The following is a 22,986-nucleotide window of genomic DNA, read 5'->3' as shown; positions in this document are numbered from 1 at the left end:
CTGGATGCCCTTTCTGTGTTTGAGCTTGCAGCCACCAGCCTCTCCTGTTGCTGCTGTTGCGCTTCCCCCTGGTGCCAGTTTGCCAAGACTTGTGTCAGGTGAGAACCCTTCCTTATTTCTCTAAGTCTCTTTGCTCAAAACTGTGAAGGATGTGAGATGGTGCATCTTTAACACAGCCTAGAAAGGCTTGCAGGGAAAAGGAGTGAATGAACAGTTATAGTGTCTGTTGTTGTAATGGGAACCAAAATAGAAATAAAAATTCAACCATTTATTGGAAGCAGCGTGAAAAACACGCAGGACATGGGAGTGACTTGGGTTGCATTTTGTTCTCAAATTAGGGAGGGAGCAGGCCTCTTATTGTATTTTCATGCTGCCAACCTTTCCAAAGCTATGGAGAAGGGGAGTGTTAGGATTTCCCAGGTGAAAATTGTTATCCGCAAGTACAGTACTGGTATCGCCACCAGCTTTCAACAGGGGTTATTTCCTTCTATATCAGATGTTAAGCACAAAGAGGTTTTGCTTTCTACCAAGTAAAAAGGGCCACATAATGAGCTGGTGGTTCCTGGTGGAATCTTACCCTTTGATAGTTTGATAGTTTGACTTTCAAAAAATACACACACAAGTCTCTAGCCCTCAAAGTCGTCGAAATCTGCAGTGCAGTGTCTGCAAGAGGTCTAAGCCTTCAAGGATCCTATTCCTTCAACCATGGCACATTTTCTTGTGCCTCAGAATACATTATTACCTATTAATCACTTACCTACCCAGTTCAGCTTTAAAAATCACATTCACACATCACAGGCTGGTTGACTATAAGGGAAAGAAGAATGTTTGCACACATTTGGAGCAAGAAGCTGGAATTGTTTTGGTACAAGATGTGGATTTGGCAGGAGAGTGCAAGATAGGAAACCCCATGTGTGCATCTGGACGGCGCAATACAGACACCATTATGTTTCATCTAGTATCACATCCACCAGCAGGATGCTATTTAAATGTATGATTACTCTTTAATCACTCTTTCATATCCAACAGAACTGCATTTTCTATCTAAATTACCTTCATTCAGCAACTGTGACTTTCTATTTCCCCTTTCTTCATTCGTCTTGATTACATTCCCACTTGGTGCCAGAGCATGAAAATTACGGGCCACTTCAAGCAAGTCACAAGATGTTCAGCAATAATGATTGAATGCCTCTGCCAACCCTCCAGAGCAGGAAATATTTTAGATCGAAACACAGTTGGTCCACATACAATAAAGCCGTTGCTTCTTGTCTCCTACACAGAAATTAAGGGGAAAGAGGGGACCGGTTCTAAAATAAGCAGAAGACATTATTGACCTCCAAGGATCCAGGATTTGGGGCTATGGAACGAAAATAATTAATCCTGCATTAAACTTGTATCAAGTTAATCACAGGTATGAGAAGCACAGAAGATAGCTGCTTACAATTTAGATAGGATTTGAAACACTCCTGTTGAACTGATGCATTTAGACAGAGCTTGGTGTATAACGCAAGCAGAGTAGCCGGCACAAAATTCATCTACCTTTAAAGCTCTATTTTTTAAAAGATGTAGTTAAGATATGCTTTAAAATAGTGTTTCTCAGCCTTTCTGACCAGCAACTTTTCACCCCAATATGTCAGGGATTTGTACCATATTTGTGCCATATAATGATTGTACATGGAAAACCCACTGTGGACTAGCAGCCAATGGCTTGTGAATTGGCACTAGTCTGCAGACCACCACTTTGCATAGCAGTGTTTTAAACTGTGTGAACACAAATGTCTCAGTGTCTCACAAGCCAGAAAAGAGAAGCGATAACCAGCATAAATTATGCTCAAAATGAAGAATTCTATCAATTTGCTTATCAAGCCTGAAAAGCAACCTCTTCCCCGAATCTTTGGACACACGTTACATTTTGAAAAGCAAAATATCCAAGCCACCATCATGGCCCAGATGTGATAGTGCTCTTCACAACAGCCTTGATTTGCACTTGAACAATGGCAGTTTCTAAAGTGAAACACACTTTGCCTGCAGAGGAAAAGGTGTGTGTGTGTGTCTATTTAAGACTAGATGAAAATACATGGGCAGAAAAGGAAATGGCAACAGAGACAGAAGGCAAGGAACCCCTGGGTGAATAAGAAGCAACACAACATACAAAGCCACACTATGCAATTAATGATCATTCCAGTCCTATATTTTTAAATTCTACTCACTGTAAGCCTGCTTTCTATGATCTCTTTAAATAAAGAAGGTACCAACAAGTCCTCCTCATTAAGAGTATGAACTTGCATTTTCCAAGCAAGAGACTAAAGGACACTGACGTTTTAAAATGGAGCTGCATAGAGACAAAAGAACCCCGACACATTGCCCTGTCCTTCCCAAGGAAGTCAAGCTATTTTCACACGATGGAATGTCCCCCTTACAAAAGAACCAAACAAAATAATCCCAGCCCTCTGTTCACAAAGAAACAAATGATATGGGATTCTAGATTATGCATAGGGCTTCTCTTTGGGGAGCAAGAGGACTCTTGTTATTCAGTGTCCGTACCAGCCATCTCTAACAGTGCCCAGCCCAGACATAGGTTTACTGCCTCGGTGGGAACTGGCCAGCTTGAATCTTAAGATATTGGACTTCGAATCTCAGAAGCAGTATAGTCAGTGGTGAGGGATTCTGGGCAAAGTAGTCCAACAATATTTTGGAAACAAAGAGCTGGGGATGACTTAACTTGTGCAGACTTACTGGGTCTGTATGGCCTTAAACTGGCATATTTATCAATCCCACTGCAAGTCTTTATAGCAGAGATGGGCAAATGGAGTGACTCTGTGGGGGCAATTTACAGCCCTGAGCCCACAGTGACTGCCCAAAATGCCAAACTAAAAGTAGCTAAGTAAACGTCTCAAATTTTCTCAAATATAATGTAGGGATGACTGAGAAATTTATTTGAGGTGTGATTACCCAGTTCACATTTCCTCGATTTGCACTTCCATAGGTGAGAATACATTTGCTGCAGAATATTGAAGTCACTCAAATTGACCAATCCCTGAACAAAGACATAATCCTCTGCTATCAGTTTCTAACCAGTAGCAGGACTTGAACTCAGGTATTTCTGTGCTACACAGGACTGAAATTCCCATATAATTACTTGCATGTTCATGATTTTCGGGCGCCTTTTGTGTATGGGAGGGAGGGAGACATGCACAAATTGCAAATTTAGTCCCAACTGAAATAGACCCATTAGAAACCTGGTAAATCAACACTTACATAACGTACCACTGATTCAATGGGTGTGCTCTAGTTGGAGCTAGCAACTGGAAACGTTGCCACATTTATTAGTTACTTGTATAAGGAGGATGAACACTGTGAAAAGTATAATGAAGAAGGAAGGAAGCACACATTGGGAAATTAATAGTCAATGAGGCGAGTGCAACGGTATAGCGGCTGGCTGATATAAGGGGGAAATCCAAATGAAATGTTAAGTTTTATAAATGAATTATATGGAGGCTAATATGAAATGAGGACCTCTGGTGCTGGAAGTGAGGATTAAAGAGCTTCAGAACTTGGACCAAGAGACGATTAGAGCAGGAACTCATGATAGATGCAAGAGAGAACAAGTTTGCCTAATAGGAGGAAAAAAGAGGTGTTGGAAAAATACAGAATCCAAGATACAATCCATACATTAATTGTTCCACACGCTCTTTTGTCCAAGCGCTGCTCCTGATGTTCAACAGGCAATCCAATTCAACAAAATTAGACAACGAAGGAGACGTAATATGCAAAGTGAATGGTACTATAGGCAATGACACAGAAGACTAGAAGCCAGATGTTTTTCCACCCCTTTATTGTATCATTGGTGTCTTTTCTAAAAAGAACAAACAAACCCAAAATCAAAAACAAATCAATAATTACTTTTTGTCTCATCTGCTTTCTAAACAAATGAAGCACAACACCATAATATGGTTTACCACCTAATTCTTTCATCTACTTTTCAACCACAAGGCCATGTGAGGTGAGGACTTGTGAGAAAGAGGGAAACGCAACCCAGGAGGAGTTTGTGGGGAAGCAGCACAGTATCTACTCTGGCACAGCACACTGAAGATACAAGCTGGTTTCCCTCCCCCTAATTCAGGCAGCTTTATTTCCCCCATCATAAAACCTTTCCTATTACATGGACTGAATCAACACTCATTCAGTCAAGCAGCAGACAGCAGAAGGCCATTATGCCTAAGAGCATAATAATCCATCTTTGAGCAGGTGGTAAGTTTACTGACTGCCACTGCTCACCACAGCTCCTCAATATATCCAGTTCCCATCCTTTATGTACTTCAGAGAGAGCTGCGCAGTGCACTGATCTGTAGGCAAACTATAAGTTCTTTCAGCAACTCCGTTCTTTTAGCTTCAAAGTGCCACCAAGAAAGGCTGCAAGCATGCCCTATCATATGCACACACAGAATTGTCAAAGGTGATCTGCAAAGGGGAAGAAGAATTGCACTTTTTTCCGGATAATGAAAAGCCATCCCAATTATTTGCGCTGGCATGTTATCTACTAGCTTCTCCACCCCATAAGATTAATTCGTTTCTGTTGAGAAGAATCAGCAGCATCCTGTAGGCAAGATGTCAAAGTACAAAGCGACTGATCCAAGGCTCTGCTATTTTTAACGGACTCCCAATACAGATGAACCTCTCAGAGAATACAAATCCACCCTCTATATACTTCAGGTTCAAAGGCATGCCATTGATCCCCTGAGAGTACTAAAGGAAGCACTCAATGTTGCAGAAGGCAACATTGTTTGGTTTTCCTGCAGGTAAATTGACCAGCACTTTTTAAACATCAAAAGACTTCTACCATCTTCAAGCACCAATAGTAAACACCTTAGTTTTTAAACCCTTTGCAGGTCCCTTTAAGGCTATACTAGTTTTGAAGAAAAGGGGATAAGCTGAACTTTGTGTTTGCAGATGCTAGTCCCATGTGGGAACAGCAAATAAAAGTCTCCTACATTAAAACTGTCACACATCTAAGTTGTCCACAACCGTGCAAAACACAAATAAGGAAGAATAGAAAGACCATCAACATGTGTGTATGTCTATTGCCAACAGCTCGCTACTACAGTCTGTATCTTATGTGCGCCTAAAGTTTTGCACAATGATTCAAAAGAGCTGGATGCCAGGAGAACTGTGAAGAGCATTTCTGTTTCTCCTTAATGGCTGTCACAACTAGGATAAGGTCCATTAAATAGGCAGGAAAGCCATCAGATGTGGGGTGACAGGTTAAAATCCCAGTAGGAGAGTTGCACTGCCAGAGAAGGGCAACCAGGACTGGCAACACAGGTGAAAAACGCAACCAGAGACACTGTAGTTTGGCACTGAAAAGACAACGGCAACAGCAGCTGGGATCTGTATGAAAGAGGACGGATTGTCGTGGCAGTACATCCTGTCTCTTACAAAAGTGCTGTCTAGAAAGAGGGGCCATTAGCCCACATTCCACAAGTTACTCTGCAGTCATGATCATCGAAGTTAAGACATCTTTATGTAAGCTGGTACAGAGTTTTTAAAGATGCAATTCCAGAGCTCTTTTGGGCTCAGAGGTGTTTGAATTAGTCTTTTCTCCCATTCCTGTAAGTGAAAAAGCACAAAGAAAAGAGATATTGGGGGTAAAGTGAGGTTAGAAACACTTTCAACCATAACAGAACCATACTCAAATGCCTCACATGTATCCCCTGCTGTGAAAGCTGATTCCTCCACACTGCCCCCAACTGAAATTTAGATTGCAAACTCTATTGGGTGGGTTGTTTTTTACACCAAATAACTATAAAGAACTTATATGGTATGTAAAGAACAAGTTATTAATGGATATATTACTTCATCAACAGCTGTAGTTCCTTAGTTGGATTTAGAACTTTCCAAAGCTGGGGAAAAGGTCTATCTGTAAGAGTCTACAGGCAGGAGATCAGGTCTACCACCTCCAACTGCCTTGGGATAAATTTCCTACCACCGTTCAGACATTTTTGCCATCAAGTTTTGTTTTACGGCATCCTGTAGGCAAGAGGTCCATGGCTTTTATGCTAATAAGAACATTGTAAAGGTCCCCAAAGCCAAGACACTAAAGGAGTTGAGAGTGACCCTAACAGGTCAACTAGGTAGACAAAAAAGATACCTCCATCTGAAAGAGTGAGCTTTTCCAACTCTGCTTCAAGCTCAGCATCTGAGATACTGGGAAGCACCACAGACATAGGAATCAATGGCTTCTGTGGAACGGAAGGCAGGTCCAGATGATCTTTGGAGGAATCCAAGAGGAGATAGTCCAGCTCCTTTTCCAGTTCCTCAGTATCAGCTTCTGACATTAGAGAATGAATTAATTCTTATTAGACTTGCAATTTAATGTGAAGTATATTTACCCACAATTAAGAGCCAAAGAATCCAATGATCCATATAATGTATTATAATGTAATGTATATAATGTATCTCACATATAATGTGATATGGTCTTGCAAACAGATTATTTTAACAACTGTAAACACAGATCTTGCTTTTAAAAAAAGATAAATGGAATACACAGAATATTTAATCAAGAATCATTATTAACTTTTTTTTTATCTTGCAGACCAAGATTACAGAATAATGAATCAAGGAGTTTTAAAAGGCACAACACACTAGTTCACTAGTTTGCTGGGGTAGATGGAATTGTCAGACAAAAACATGTGGAGGGATACAGTTGCCCACGCCTGAAATAAAGTAAGGAAGGCAGGGAACTGTGGTAAATCTCCAGTTGCCCACACCTGTTGCAGAGGATAATCAAAATTTCATTAAGTCTGCTTTCAAATGTCTAAATATGGGGCTTTAAGGAAGAAAATCTAACAAAAAGGGCTTGGAACTTAAATAGTTTGGACCCACCTGAACCATTGATTCCCACTCCTGCTAAGGTTTGGGCTACTTCATCCTGAGTGTCACAAAGCTGGAAAAGGAGAAGTATAGAAAGGTATTACATTCTTATTCCCCCCTTCCTTTAATAAATCCAGAGTATCATACATAGTACTCCATGTTTTAAATTCAATAATCTTGGGATAATGGTTGGTCTAGGAGACAGTATCTAATGCAGGGGTAGGCAATCTGCGGCCTGCGGGCCGGATGCGGCCTGGCAAGGCCTTGGGACCAGCCCCAGCCCGGTCCTGCCGCCGATTGCCACTGGGGCCTTTGGCCTCTCGTGTGCAGGGGCAAGGGGGGCAATTGTCTATAGATGCCTCAGAAACATGCATTTATATTAACATTTTTTAAAAAATCAGCAAATTTTTTTGCATGTCCTCCACTTTTTTAAAAAAAGTGTCCACCATTTGAAAATGTTGTCCTACATTTGTCCCGGTTTATTTATTTAATTTTTTTAAAAAATTTATTTATTTATTTATTGGCTTCGCCCCCCCCCCCCCCAATTGTCTGAGGGACAGCAACCCGGCCCCCGGCTCAAAAAGATTGCCTACCCCTGATCTAATGCATCATCATTCAGTGAGCTTCCTTGCTAATCTGACTCCTGAATCTAAGGCCGACACTACTAGCCACAACACCAAATGGATACCTAAAAGAAAACTTTGGTATGTATGGTTAATAAATGGTTAAACACTTGAAACCAAGAAATATGGAAGGCACGACGCAGAAGGCTATGAACCTGCTTGCAATGCCAGTGTGACTCAGTCAGAACAAAGTTTCAGATCTACAATATGAGATAACTTATCCATGAGTCTAATAAACATTGATTATCTTTGTTTGAGGAGTACCCCCTTCTTACAGTACCTCTTGAATTTGATCCACCAGGTTCTCTGCTTTTTCCACGGTGACATCTTTCATGGACAACTTAAGAGCTCCTACTCCAGCCTGGTAGGCATTAAATACCTTATTAGAAAGAAAGAAAAGGGGTTGTTATTTTAAATGTATCATGAATACAGTTGCAGTCCCCTCCCCAACTATCCTTCCTCAGGCTGAAGCCAACAACCCACAAGTGTCCAACAACTGCAGGGAACAGTACACCAACAAGTCAACTATGTGCCAAAGGCAAGTACATGTATTGCATATGGAAGAGAAGTTAGATATAGGACTGTTTGGAGCAAGATGAGTTTGATCAAGCCCACAGCTGACAATGAGTTCAACATTGTAGTGAAAAGGAAGCGATATTTTCAATATAAAACAATTCTTCAAGCAAAAAGCTCAAGTGAGTTGAACATAGAAAAAAAAAAGCAAGAATACCATCTGATCTGTCTGAGAGGCGTATATCCGATCCAGAATGCCTTGTACCACGTCCAGTTTAGAGTGAAGTTCTGTTATGCGTCTTTCTGTTCTTCGCCTGGATTTCAAACACCTAAGTGCCTGAAAACACAGAGGCTCCATTTTTAAATCAAAAATCAAAATGAACTTGAAAGAACTTCCTTCCTAAGCAGTAAATACACTGCAGAAAAGCTTGTAAACAACTTGTTTTAGCTTTCCCTAGTTTATGGCAAGTCTGTAGAACTTCTGGCTGAATGCTTTTTGATTCTAATTCCCATCAACCCTATCAGGTTGGCCATTGTTGAGAGACTATAGGAATGCTTCATGAGTACCTGGAAAGTCACAAGTTTCTCGTCACTAGCTTAAAGATTAGCAGTTATCAGGAAATGCATCTCCCAAATATTACAGTGGTTTACTTATAGGACAACAGAGAAAGAGACAGCAATAACTGTGTTTTTGTTTAACTTTCTAAGATAGTACTCATTCAAGTGATAAGAGAAGAGAAATATATGGACTTCAGAAAATTTTTTATAAAGGTTTTGAAATGGCAGTTTCTTGATGGGGAAGGAAAAAAGCATCTTAGCACTGTGGTTCACTTATATTTTTCCAAGTGCTCTCAAGTGCTGGAATGATGCAACAGGGAAAGATTGTTTCTCAAAGCCAGAAAAGGTACAGAAATCTGTGATGGACTTGTTCATCTTATCAGAACATTTTAGTACTACGGGAAATAGTAATGATCACCATGTTACTAGTAATGTCCAAGAGGTAAAAGGGTAATTTTGTTAGCTGGGGTAGAACATATTTGTGTTCTGAATGCTCTGACGGCAAAATAATAGCACAACAGACACAGTACGTTGAGGGACAGCATGTAGATCTCGTATTACAGAATGAATTTACATCTGGGCATAAAATAAATGGTCACATGGAAAGGTCCTTGCAGAACTGTAAGACACCTGCCTTTCCTGCCTTAACAATAAGCTTGATGGTCTATTATCACAAGAGCATAACTACTTTGAAAATCACAAAACTAAGGCAGCCTTGGAAACACATGCATCATTTCAGAGACCATGTCACTAACCTGCCACAAGGTACATTTACATCAAAAGCCACTTCAAGTTTCAAAAACAGTCGTCTCCCTGAGTATGCCCAGTACTCACCAGCTGCTTTTTCCCAGCTTTACATGCACTTCGAGCTTCCTCTTTATATCTGTAAAAACAAGATGGAAGCAACTCAGTTTCTTAGATCTTGTTGTTTTTGTTGTACAGGTATTCCTCCTACATTCTTGGCCCATTTCCATATCGCTACTGACTTGAGGAAGTTATATATGCACTTCTTACTTCTATTTTTTAATCTACTGGTCAAAGAAATTATGTTTCACAAGCAACAAGTGCCCACCTTAAGTTGCCTTACTAGAGTTCAGGAGCAGATATATCCTTTCTCTGAAGAAGTGCAGCTTAACAATGTCTTACTTGGGGCAGAACTGGCATGATTTTCTACAGAGATGACTGACATACACAAAATATTACCTCTCTGCTTCTTGGGCCAAGGATTCCACTTTCTGTGACAGCAACTGCTCACTTTGCATCAGTTGATAAACCCCAATGTCCACGTCATTCACAGGAGACACTTTTGCATGAAGTCCTCGAGCAAATTTCATTATCTGAAAAGACAATGTTATCAATTGACATAAAATTCTAACTATTATCTTGTCCAACTGTCCACTAAACAGATACCAGAAACTGAGAATTAATGTACTGATAGATTTTGTGAGCCTCTGTCTCTATGGCTCTCCCCTCAAACAGTTCTGCTTAAGAGGTAAAGGGCAAATAATCAATGGGCAACTGGCTTTATTTGGCCAACTCAATTCCATGGTGGTATGGGGCAACTCTAAGTTACTTTTTCTCTGTACCTTGCTGCCATTTTGCTCCAAAACTGTGACCCTCTTTTCCTTCTGCAGCTGGAGCAGCACCAGACAGAAAGTCCTTTCATCTGGGCAGATGCTGTTGCAAAGGGAACGCAGCTCTGACAGACCGACAACAGGATGGGAGGAAAGTGTGGAATTCTGGTACAGATGGTACACTTCTTCTGCCTTTTCCTAAAGAAAATAACAACCTAAATTGAAGAACTCCACAGCTAACATCAATTACAAACCAATATTTAATATCTTAACAGGGTCTAGACAACTGCATTGAGACAACAGTAAAAAAAATCATTAAATTGCATGGAGAAGAGTACAGAATGGATAAACATTTTTTCAGTATTTAGGCTGACTAAATGCAACTTAAACCGCAGTCTGGAAAAGTTACTTTTTGGACTAAAACTCTCCTAATCCCAGAGTCAGATTCAAGGAGCTGTATTTCAAAAAGTAACATTTCCAAGCTCTGTCTCAGAATACAGAATGACCATCATCAGGCCATCTGTAACACTCCTTCTAATACCAAATTTGCAGCAAATCAATGTTAACCCAGTTGGAATAAACATAGCATGGGGATCAGAAGCTCCTATTCACAAGAAAAATGTTCACATTTACCTGTGTGAAATGCATATGGAATGGATTTTTTTTCAATTAAAAGTACAATATCATTATTCACTTTATCATTAGTTTCATTAAGTCAGCTATATACATATGGGGTTGTTTTTAGGTACAACAGAGCGAGAGAAAGAGAGATGGGAAGCAACCTGCTTTGTCAGCTCTGGTAAGAAGCCAGCTCATTTTGCTTCACCTCTCCCTGCAATGTTTACTTTCAAGCTAGTGCATTTTCACGATGTGGGGTGGAAAAGTTTCCACTTCTTAAAATAACTACTGTTCAAAACAATAACAGCAAAATGATGAATATACAATGGGAGAGGAAGTGGCAGTTTCAAAGCTGACTTAGCCAGCAAAGCCATTCTTATTCTCTTATTAGATCAGAGTTCACTATTGTCATATTATGAATTTGAACTGCACTTGTTCAGATGGAATGAAAACTAAAATCAAACTTGGGTTAATATTTGTTTCACTTGCAGCAAACACAGAGAGCATGGTCTCCTTTTTATTTCGTCAGCTTGAGAAGTCTTTATATTCACAAGCAACCTATGAGTCTTTGACCACTATACCACACTGGCTTCCCAGTGAAGATACTGTGTGGTCTACCAATATGCTTTAGCTTTACAAAGCAAGCAGAAATGCAACCATGGGAGAATTTTCAGCTAAAGAGTGGGCTATAAAAACACGAACCAATACATAAGCCAACAATATGAGTGCGCCCCATAATACAAAAGCCAGGGATCCACAGGAATCCTGACTTATCATCAATAAGACTTATCATCTCATCGGAGCCTTCAAGATGAAGCGCTTGAAAATATTAGTACATAGTAATGGAAACTGGGGAGCTTTTGCATGATCTAAGAAACTGGGGATCTGCAACCACAAGAGGGAAGCTGTCCAGTTTCAGCTGTGGAGATAAGCCATGAGCCCCAAAATTTTGCCCAACTATTGGGGCTCATGGCTTATCTCCACAGCTGAAATTGGACAGCTTTCCCTTTGTGGTTGCAGATCCCCAGTTTCTTAGATCATGCACAGGCTCCCCAGTTTTCATTACTATGTACTAATATTTTCAAGTGCTTCATCTTGAAGGCTTCGATGAGAAATAACAAACTATCTTGACTATAGTGTGCGGGATCTGCAGATGTAAAGTGTGATGAAACGCAGCTGGACCTGTTAACAGAAAATTCACTAAAACACCAACTGCTTACATAAGAGATCTGGTGATCAACTCATATTTTAACACCATGTGATCCTTTGGACACTATATTAAGACTGCAGCGGGCCCATCATATCTGCAGGGGCTTGATTCAAGGAGGTTATTATGGTCCTTATTATAAAATGCAACAGCAGAGACAGTAATAAGCTCTGCCCATCAGGCGCACATTCCTTGGCCTTACCTGACCTCCAGCTATGTGCTTCTGCCTTGCAAGCAAACAAGGCAGCGGTGCTCTTCCATTTGCAAGGCAGAAGTGGCTCCCTGGAGATGAAGGTGGCTGTGAATGCCTGGTGGCCAGGACTGCTGCCCTGGGACTGTTCCTTACTAGATCTCTGTTGTTGTTGTTGTTGTTTTTCAATAAATATGTCTGCATTTTCAGTTTGTTGTGGATTAAATCCACAGATCCAGACCCTGCGGATAAGACAGGCCCACTTTAAACTCAAAAGAGAGGCTGTGTTTGTGTGCAAGATCAGCTCTAAACAGCAATCAAGAACAGCTTAGGTACTCAACAACAACAACAACAACAAACTTTCACCATAACACAAAACATTCTATCACTTATCAGCAATATCAACATAGTATAGTAAGTATGTGGATCCTACCTGAAGTAACTCCACATAAATCAGAACCTCTTCCTCCTCTGGCACTTTGCTGTCACCTAGTACACTAGACAAGGTCCACTTCAGGGGCTTCAAGATGAAGACTCCCACTCCCCAAGAGATCCAGCTGCTGTCAACGCTGGCCATGAAGTCGGACTCTCTCTGCAACTTGCCGCGCCTGATGGAAAAGAGAGGCAGGAATGTCATAAACTGCAGCAAAGCGGAGGTCGTGAAGGATGCTAGAAATCAATGGAGAGGCTGCATAGGGCGCGTGAGCATACATTGATGTTAATGGGGGAAATGTTGCCCCCTACATACAGAGACAGAGAGTAAATGGGTATGAGGAAATAAGGTAAGCAAGCCCAACAAAATGTGAGGCTAAATCATCAGCAAAAGAAATCCAGTCCCTGTATCTGTTAATAGTATAATTTGGAAGAACAGTTATCTCCATTCTGCTGCTTCAGGAAAACACTGTATTTGCCATCCACATACAGGTCCAGAACACACTGCAGAAATAGTCCAGTTTGAGACTGCTTTAACTGCCCTGGCTCAGTGCTAGGGAATTCTGGGAACTGTAGTTTTGTGAGTCATTTGGCCTTCTCTGCCAGAGCGCTCTGGTGCCACAATAAACTACAGTTCCCAGGATCCCCTAGCACTGAGCCAGGGCAGTTCAAGCTTTCTGCAGTGTGTTTTGGACTTTAGAGATACATAGTGATAGCCTTTATAATTGTTATCGTCCACATTATTATTATTCAGTTGTTCCTTTGGGAAATTTGGTGAGGTCACAATATTATTAATTGATTACAATGTGTTTAGTAGTAAAAGTTTTTTGCCATTTTAGTGTAAACGTTTTGTTTTATATATTATAGAGTTTCAAAGGTTGTAATTGTTTTTGTAATTGGACGGCTACAACATTTTTATATGAATGTTGTGAATAAACTGTACTGTAATATTGTGAATTATTGTTAATGCAAATATCCCAAAAGCCGGGAAGTTATTCTTCATGCAAATATTTAAGAAGCTGAGATATATATATATATATAGATATATATAGATATAGATATAGATATATATATATATTCTGGCTCCAAGCATTCTAAAAACTCGACTTTGTAATAAACCCACAAACCAAAAACAAAAAGGAAATTATAAATACAATTATAAATATGATGTTTATAAATTATTTATACAATGTTAATCATTTATATTTATATAACATTTATTATTTATATTTATTCAATATTTACATTTATGTTTATACAATACATATAATTTATAATCTATATTTATACAATATTTATACTTTATATTTACACAATGTTTATATTTATACGATTTTTATAATTTATATCTATATTAATACAATAATTATAATTTATATTTATATAAATACATGATATTTATAATTTATGTTTGTATTTATAGTTATACAATCTATATAATTTATATTAACATTTATACAAGGTTCACAGTTTATATTTCTACAATAATTTATATTCATATTTACATTTATATTTACATTTCTATTTCTACTCCAGTCCCTCTCCGCCTTCCTCCTCTCGCATTCCCAGCCCAAGAGTCCCCCCTGAGCCCCATCTATCCACCAACGTTCCGCACTCTGCACTCCCTCAGAGGCACTCTCTCCGCAGCTGGAAGGGGAAGGCAGGGAGTCTACCTGAGCAGCTCCCTGAGGACGGTGCCCAGCCCGAGAGGGACGCTCCCCCGCCGCTCGAAGGCCTGCTGGAGCTCCCTGAGGCAGGTGCGGACCCCTCCCCCGGGGCCCCCGCTCCTCCTCCGGCCCCGTTGCAGCACCAGCTCGCTCCAGAAGCCCATCTTGCTGTCCCACTCGGTGGCGTTGACTTCGCGGCTCTGCTTGAAAGCCGAGAACAGGAAGGCCATACGCTCCTCGTCCGTCTCCCACTCCGGGGGCAGGTCCGCCGCCGGGACCGGGGCCACCCGCGCCTCCTCCGGGGAAGACATCTACGCGAGTCCCCGGCTTCGACCGCGGCCCACTTCCCCCTTCGCTCTCTCGCTCTCTCTCTTTTCCCTCGGCCAGGCGTTTCCCCAGCGACGGCACCACGCATGCGCGCTACGCCACGGCGCATGCGCACAGAGGGCGACGTCCTGGCGCGCATCCAAGCATAGAGCTAGGAAAGTGTAGAGCAGGGACTCCCAAACTCTGTTGGACTTCATTTCCCAGAATGCCTTGAAGGCACCCAACAACAACAACAACAGTTATTCCCTTGTTAGAACAGAGTATTATTATTATTATTCTATTTTATTATTCTATTTTAATTTTATTAGTATGTATATATGTTTATTTACGGTATTTGACCAAAACATTATTTATTATTATTTTCACTGTCATTGTCATCTTCATTATTATTATTATTATTATTATTATCATTGTCGTTGTCATCATCATCATCATCATTATATTATTATGATTTTATTATTCTTATTATTAAATTATTATTATTATTATCATCATTATCATATTTTTATTTTATTATATTATTATTTTATTATTATCATCATTGATGTCATCATTATATCATTCTTATATTATTATTATTATTATTTTATTATCATCATTGTCATCATCATTATATTATTATGATTTTATTATTATTATTAAGTTATTATTATCATCATTATCGTTATATTATTTTCATTCATTCATTTTATTATATTATTATGATTTTATTATTGTTATTGTCATTGTCATTGTCATCATCATTTTATTAGTATGATTTTATTATGATATTATTATTATTATTATTATTATCATCATTATATTATTATTTTATTATATTATGATTTTATTATTATCATTGTCATTGTCATCATTATATTATTATGATTTTATTATCATTATTATAATCGTCGTCATCATCATAATTATATTATTATTATTTTATCATTGTCATTATTTTATTATTTTATTATTATTATTTTATTTTTATTATTATTATTATTATCATCCTCATCCTCATTGTCGTTGTCATTCTAACCTAACCCCTGTGTGACACTCTCCCAGGTCTCTGGTCAAAGTGCCAAAGGACTTTTCCAAGCTCCTCTTCTATCACTCCTTGCCTTCTCCATAAGAAATCCTGGGCAAGAGCCTTCCTTCTCTTTCCTTGGCCTCCAGGAATGAGCAGCCTTCTCTTGGGTGCGACTCTGGATATCTTCCGCTCCTGATCTTTCGAGATGAATGATTTGGCTATGAGTCATGGAAAGCTTCTCAGGGACACACACTTATGTAATAACCACAACCTGCGACATGAGACATACCTTTCCTCTGCTCAAACACACACACACACACACACACACTTCCTTTTGCCATCCTTTGCAGACTGTGAAGTGTGTGTGTGTGGTGCACAAAAGGAAGGAAATCTGGCAGATGTAATCCAAAATTAAGATTTCTCAAGCTGTGGTCTTGCATGGCCCTTTTGAGGTATAGGAGTTTATCACAGGGATGCATCCCGTGCAGAAACGGGATTTAAAACCCAAAATAAACCTAAGAAGATGCAAAAGTGAGATTGATTTTCAGACACATTGGGAGTAACGCAACATTCAAGTGGCTGAAGTCAAAAAAACGCGATTCTTTTTTACTTTCAGGATTTTCCGGAAGTAAAAATAATCACGTTTTGTCTACTTTCTAGCCAGGTTAAGTCAAACTGGATTATTTCTGCAATGCCAGCTAGGGATGGGAGGAAAGGGCCAGGGCTGCCTCTGAGAGGAAGCACAATCCACTAGGAAGCGTTAATCACAAAGAAAGCTTTCCCAAAACCATTCACATCCTAGAATTAGTACTGTTTCTCTGAAGACGTGCAAAGTGGGCTTAAAAATAAATCCTCAGACTTCCATACTGACCAATATGAAAGATGAAAACCTGGGCATGGGAGGCCATGCAACATCAGAGTGTGACCAAGGTGGCAAAGGTTATGAATGATGAAGAACGCACAAGAAGGAGAGGCTGCAGCGGTTTGCTTTTGCCTGAACCTACAGGGAAGGAAATGATTCCTTTTCCTCTTCTCTTCTCCCTTCGAACTCAGTTTGCAGCAATTAAAGGCAAGGAGAAAAGAGGAAAGTAGAAGGCGGAGAGAAGGAAACCGGAACATTTTAAAAGCAGATGAGAAAATGGGATGGAGGAAGATTAATCATGACTTTCCCTGGTATGGACTTGGAGTTCAATGTGACAGGTTTCAACAAGACCAAGTATGAGCAAGTTGTAGCCCCGCGCATGTTGTTGAACATGTTAAGAAAAATCTGCACAGTTTCCAGAATTCCACAACCAGCATGAGAGATCTGAGAGCTCTGGTCTGTTCCAAGCTCCGGTTGAACTGCAATTCCCAGCAGTCCTCATCAGCACAGCCAAAGTGATGGGAGTTTCAATCCAACCCTTATTGGAGGGCCTCCATCCTTGGACTAAACATTAGGGCAACCTTTCTGAGACAGAGACCAGAAGTGAAATTTTGCTCACTTTCTCAAGGGATTCAGTATTACCAAATATCTGAAACGGTCGACAGAACCGAAGAAGTAATGAAACCGAGAATGCAGTGAGGTTGGAGGTTTGTACGTTAAATATGAAAGGGAGGAAAGAGACGAAAGGAAAGGAGATGAGTAAGGATTCTTTGAAAGCTCTGTAAGGAGTGGGTGGGAAAGAAAATAAACTCCTCTGTAAAGCATTCCTGGTTTAGGAAGTTCAGCTGGAAATGCAGGGACCGAGTCATGCTACCTCCAGAGACAATATTTATACTTAATCCAAGGAACGGTAAATATGGAATGAGCAGCTAGAAGGCAATAACTGTAGCAAATAATTTAGCCATTTTCAAAGAGGAGTTATTTACAGCTGTCAATACGAAACTTCATCTGCCATCATTTTGTGACTGCAACCTATCCATTGCTGTTATTTCGGCAATGGTAGGTCTCAATGGTTTTTGCTTCTCAAGGGATCCCTGAGAGCTGGCCATGCAAGGTGCTGGAAACTATAGTCCTAAATGCAACTTTTCCAAGGTCCAGCACCTGGGCAGAAAGGCTGAAAAGCTTGCATTAGGAGAAGCTTCTTTTGGTGGCAAGGACTATCTGACAGTAGCAAGAACTGCATTGAGAGGTGATGGGTTCTCCTTTGCTGAACAACGTTCAGTGACCAGTTCTTAGGAGTTTCTCACACTGGGGCTAATTTCACCACTAAAGAGAGATTAAAGCGCATATAAAGCATCCCGCAAATAAAGCGAAAATGGCGGGTAATTGCGCAAATGATTATCACACATGCCACCAAAGTGGTATCAGAAATGCATTGTCGCTGAAATCCCCAAAGTAAGAAGATATGCGTTAATGCTTCTTTGTGACCACTTTAATGGCAGGTTTTGTGTGACGATGTGTGAAATCGTTTGGCTGTTTAACTGCTATGGCCACCTTATTTGCAATTCTGGGATTTGTAGTTCAGTGAGACCTAAGAACTATTTGGTGAGAAGTCTAAATACCTTTCTTTCAGCTGCGCATCCCAGGATTACACAGGAGGCAGCCTTAGCACTTAAAGTGGAATAATAGCACTATAACAGCGCAGTCCGATATTTTCCCAAGTCTTTGGCATTGCCTAGTGCAGTCTAGAGCTATCAGTGAGGTTCGTGGGCAGCATAACTGACATATTCAGCAACACAGCCTTATTCAGAGAGAAAATTTACCCTGCAGATCTCTCTTGCCAGTTCAAAACCACTTGCACAGTTTCTGATAGGTGTGGCATGAAAAGTCCGCCTGCGTTGCAGAGATAAAGAGCTGTCTGACCGCCAGATCCTTTAATGGAAAAATGTCAGTGTTTAAGGATGCTGTCTGTACAGTTGTGTGTGTGTGTGTGTGTGCGCGCGCACGCACATGTGTCTATGCCTCAGCCAAGGTTAGAAATTCCAACCTGATGGCAGAGAATGACTCAGCCCAGTCACATCATGACCATATATAGAAGGATACCTGAACCAAAGACCATAAACAATAAACTTCCAACTTTACAAAATGAAGCAGGCACTCCCACTCAGCTAATATAATCCAAATATAGATCACACTAATGGCATTTGTTGCTGTTGTTGTTGTGTGCCTTCAAGTTGTTTCCAACTTATGGCGACCCTAAGGCTACCCTATCATGGGGTTTTCCTGGAAAGATTTGTTCAGAGGTTTGCCATTGCTTTCCCCTGAAGCTGAGAGAGCGTGACTTTCCTAAGGTCACCCAATGGGTTTCATAGCCAAGCTGGGAATCAAACCCAGGTCTCCTAAGTCATAGTCCAACACTCAAACCACTATAATTTGCTTGCTCTTAGGTTCTTCCTATACAGATGCTTCTATGGGAGAATAGAGACATATGAGTAAAACATCAAGAATATCAAAACCTATTTTTCATTAATTAGACCTTCATAGAGATTTGCATTGACCCTATATAGATACCATGCATTGATCTTATTAAGGACTAGCAATCTCAGAAGAAGGACCTGACCATACTCCCTAGACTTCGGATGCTGCCAAAAGTCAACCTTTGTGCAAACTTTGTTTGCTGAACCCTTGCCATTAAAAACAATGATTCATCAGTTTGTCACTAATCCACCTCCGCCCATTTTCAGGGGGACAGTTGTCTAGAGCCTAGAAAGGGTTTTGTGACACCTTAAAAGAAAAGAAAAACAGGTCTTGATATTTTTTGCCACAACCACCTGGCACAGCTAGCCTTCAGGAAATCTGACATCCGTGTTCTTTTCTACAAATGAGCATTTCATTATATGACGCATCTAAATGCAAAAAAATTCCCCTGAAAGTCCTTACTCATATGTAGAAGAGTGACTCAGGTTCGTTGTTGTTGTTGTGTGCCTTCAAGTCATTTCCAACTTATGGAGGTCCTAAAGTGGACCTATCCTGGGTTTGTTTTTGGCAAGATTTATTCAGAGGAGGTTTGCCATTGCCATCCCCTGAGGCTGAGAGAGTGTGACTTGCCCAACGTGACAAAGCCAGGATTCGAACGCTGGTCTCCAGAGCTGTAATCCAACACTCAAACCAGTACATCACACTGGTTTTTATGTCTCTAGTACAGTAGACTTATTGAATCTATTAAATTCCTACTAATAGTGTATCTGTTCTAGTTGGGAGTAACATTTGGATCTAGACATAAAGATTTTATAGGTTTTTATAAGCTGCTCTGAGTCTATTTTATATTTTAACATATCTTATAATAGGGGTTTTTAATAGATAAAATGAAGAATTACGTCAGGGTTGAGTCTTATCTGCTTTGTTTATATTGCTCTATAAATCAGACTATACGGTGATGATGCTACAATGATCCACATGGAAATGCCTGCATCTGCATCTAAATGAACCATTATTTCAAAAACAAACCATCTGAAGGCGTGTTAAATGCAAAAAAATCATTTGCTTTGCTCAAGTAAAGAAACATTTTCTGTTTTGGGTGCAATGTCCTGGCCTCTCGTAAAAGTGAGGTTGTCAATTTTTAAACCAGTTTCTCTAATTTTGCCTTTCACTGTTCTTTAAGATGGAGGGACTTAAGGGATCATGCATTTTACAGCCTCAGTGATAAATGGTATCATTACCAAGTCAACTCCTAATTGCTGCAGATCAGATTAGTGGGTTTGTGCAACTGTTTGTGTTCAAACAACAGAAGCGGAACCTGACAATTTACTCTGAAGCCCCGCTGAGTAACTCGCTGGGGCATAATTCCTAGAAAGTAGGTTTAAGATTGCAAAATTAAAATCCCATATATATATATATATATATATATATATAGCAGGATGGAGTGAGAAAACTAGAAGAAAGATTTGATTAAAGAAAATTTGACTCAAAATAGCAGTTCTGGGCACCACAATTTAAAAAGGATGTGGAGAAACTGGAGCGCGTCCAAAGGAGGGCAGCCAAAATGGTGAAGGGTCTGGAAACCATGAAGCCCTATGAGGAACGACTTAGGGAGCTGGGGATGTTCAGCCTGGAGAAGGTTAAGAGGTGATATGATAGCTCTGTTTAAATACTTGAAGGAGTGTCATATTGAGGAGGGAGCAAGCTTGTTTTCTGCTGCTCCAGAGAGTAGGACTTCTTGGAACAATGGATCAGGAAAAGAGATTCCAGCTCTACATTAGGAGGAACTTCTTGATAGTAAGGGCTGTTCGACAGTGGAACACACTCCTTCCTCGGAGTGTAGTGGAGTCTCCTTCCTTAGAGGTCTTTAAACAGAGGCTGGATGGCCATCTGTCAATGGGGATGCTTTGATCTAGATTTCCTGCATGGCAGGGGGTTGGACTGGATGGCCCTTGCGGTCTCTTCCAACTCTATGATTATATGATTCTATGAGCATGGTCAGTGTTGTAAAATGTTCAAATGCCAGTCATACAACGACTCATAACTACACAGTAACCAAGGAAAGTCCAAAAATCCAGGCGCGAACTCAAAAAGCAGCAGTACCTAACTTCATATCTATACTTTTCTGGTGGTGGTGATTGTGTGATCCTAAGGTGGGCCTATCATTGGGTTTTCTTGGCAAGATTTTTTCGAAGGAGGTTTGCCATTGCCTTCCTCTGAGGCTGAGAGAGTGGGACTTGCCCAAGGTCCCCCAGTGGGTTTCCATGGCTGAGCTGGGATTCGAACCCTAGTCTCCAGAGTCATATAGTCCAACACTCAAACCATTACACCACACTGGTCCAAATAGTCCAAATTTCCCCAGTGATATCAAATCTCATGGATGCTGGTTGCACTTCCTTCTGAGCGAACATGGAAAGAGTTGGACTGCAAGATTTGCAGCCGCTTTCATAAAAGCATTTGAACTTTCATCTATGTGTTTTTATAAGTATCTGCCAATTTACGACTTCTTACTGATTTTATTCTTTGTATGAATCATAGCTGAAGGAAACCAAGTGACTCCCCTCCTTACTCCAAAGATGTATTTGCATTTCCTTTCCAAAGTGCAACATCATTCTGACATCAACAGAGCATGGTTTCAGGTTGGGATGAATTTCCTACATGTTGCACATCTCATTTTAAACTTTGCAGGGGTGAAAAACCCATAAGCAATTGTACATGATTATACTCTAAATTATTAAAAATGTAAACAAGTACCTTGAAAATTGGAAAAGGTGAAAGAGAGCTGGCATGGTACAATATAGTGGTTTGTGTGTTGGACTAGGACTCTGGAGGCCAGGGTTCAATTCCCATTTAGCCATGGAAACTCCCTCTGAAGAAACTTGCCAAGAAAACCTCGTGATAGTCGTCATAAGTCGGAAATGACTTGAAGGCGCACAACAACCACTACAACAACAAACCTTGAAAAACCATTAACTGGTTACCATACTCTGCCTGGACTTTGACTGTTTGCATTTACAGTTTCAGGAAGAAATCACTACGTCATTTTCCTTCTCGGTGTCGCCAACGTTTGGATGCTCTTATTTGTATTGGTCTTTCCTACTGTTATATTCCTGTTTAGCTATACTTTGCCCACTCTTGAAAGAAAAACATGCCTTTCCCTTCCCAGAGGTGAAAATAACATTGTTTTGAACTTTGTCTCTTGGGACATTTGGAAAGGAGCGGACAATCATCTTGTCGCAGAAGTGGTCTCCCTTTGAGGACAGAATACTGGAGATGCTTTTGCAATTTCTCATTGTTTGCTCTTGCTATCTGCCATCGCATTGACTTCAACTTATGCTGACCCTATGACTGAGAGTCCTGCAAATCTCCCTGTTATCAATAGCCCTGATCAGGTCTTGCAAATCAAGCGTCTTCCTTGATTGAATCAATCTACTTGAAGTGCCTTCTTTTCCTAATGCCATCCCTTTACTGAGCATTATTATTGGGTCTGTCCATACTGCAGAAATAAAGCAGTTTCACACCACTTTAACTGCTTTATTCCTGTTGTACTGTTTATAAATTATATTGTTTTTAAATTGGCAGGATATTGGAAAATAAATAATAATAATAATAATAATAATAATAATGACAACAGCAACAACATAATCACTGCTAATCTAATTTAGGGCCTGGACAGGCCAAAATAAAGCTGCTTTGGGTCAGGGACGTAGCCAAGGGGGGGGGGGGGTCGTGGGGTCCGGACCCCCCCCCCTTCCATTAGAAAAATGAATGGTGTGTGCTGCTGCGCCGCCGCGCCCAAGACCCATTATAATGGTGGCACTTAGTCTGGACCCCCCCTTCCTAAAATCCTGGCTACGTCCCTGTTTGGGTCACTTTGGAGGTATGCTGTTTAAATGGTGCATGCGTCCTAAGATACCAGAAGCCACACCAAAGCCATGCTCCAGTCCTAAGAACTGGAGCGCAGCTTTGGCACAGGTTTTAGCCTCTTAAGACGCATGTGTCATTTAAACAGCATGCCTCCAAAGTGACCCAAAGCAGCTTTATTTTGGCCTGTC

At 40.5% G+C, this 22,986-nt stretch overlaps 1 protein-coding gene across 3 annotated transcripts; it reads right to left on the bottom strand.

The window, feature by feature from the left end:
* Positions 1 to 5,502: 5,502 nt before the first annotated feature.
* Positions 5,503 to 14,671, bottom strand: CHMP7 (charged multivesicular body protein 7). Of its 3 annotated transcripts, none has more exons than XM_089537686.1 (10): positions 14,262 to 14,671; positions 12,590 to 12,764; positions 10,154 to 10,339; positions 9,771 to 9,904; positions 9,402 to 9,450; positions 8,227 to 8,346; positions 7,777 to 7,875; positions 6,886 to 6,946; positions 6,149 to 6,328; positions 5,503 to 5,607 (listed from the first exon to the last, which is right to left on the bottom strand). In XM_089537686.1, exons 1-10 carry the CDS (start codon positions 14,564 to 14,566, stop codon positions 5,543 to 5,545), a joined length of 1,374 nt encoding a protein of 457 aa, XP_089393812.1. In that variant the 5' UTR covers positions 14,567 to 14,671; the 3' UTR covers positions 5,503 to 5,542. The 3 variants fall into 3 exon arrangements, with proteins under 3 accessions (XP_089393812.1, XP_089393813.1, XP_089393814.1); XM_089537687.1 differs by having other exon boundaries at positions 6,149 to 6,325; XM_089537688.1 differs by lacking the exon at positions 8,227 to 8,346.
* Between the last annotated feature and the right edge of the window lie 8,315 nt (positions 14,672 to 22,986).

Source organism: Sceloporus occidentalis, unplaced genomic scaffold (genome assembly GCF_023333645.1).
Source record: "Sceloporus occidentalis isolate IW3139 unplaced genomic scaffold, rSceOcc1.0.p SCAF_9, whole genome shotgun sequence".
NCBI lineage: Eukaryota > Metazoa > Chordata > Lepidosauria > Squamata > Phrynosomatidae > Sceloporus > Sceloporus occidentalis.
The sequence above is the reverse complement of the archived record's forward strand: the minus strand, read 5'-3'. Positions and strand labels throughout refer to the sequence as shown.

Coding starts and splice junctions, on each gene's coding strand:
- CHMP7 (XM_089537686.1), bottom strand. CDS start 14,566: ATGTCTTCCCCGGAGGAGGCGCGGGTGGCCCCGGTCCCGGCGGCGGAC. Junction 8,347..9,401: donor AAGCTGGGAAAAAGCAGCTG/GTGAGTACTGGG, acceptor CTGTGTTTTCAG/GCACTTAGGTGTTTGAAATC. Junction 5,608..6,148: donor GCTCACTCTTTCAGATGGAG/GTATCTTTTTTG, acceptor TTTCACTTACAG/GAATGGGAGAAAAGACTAAT.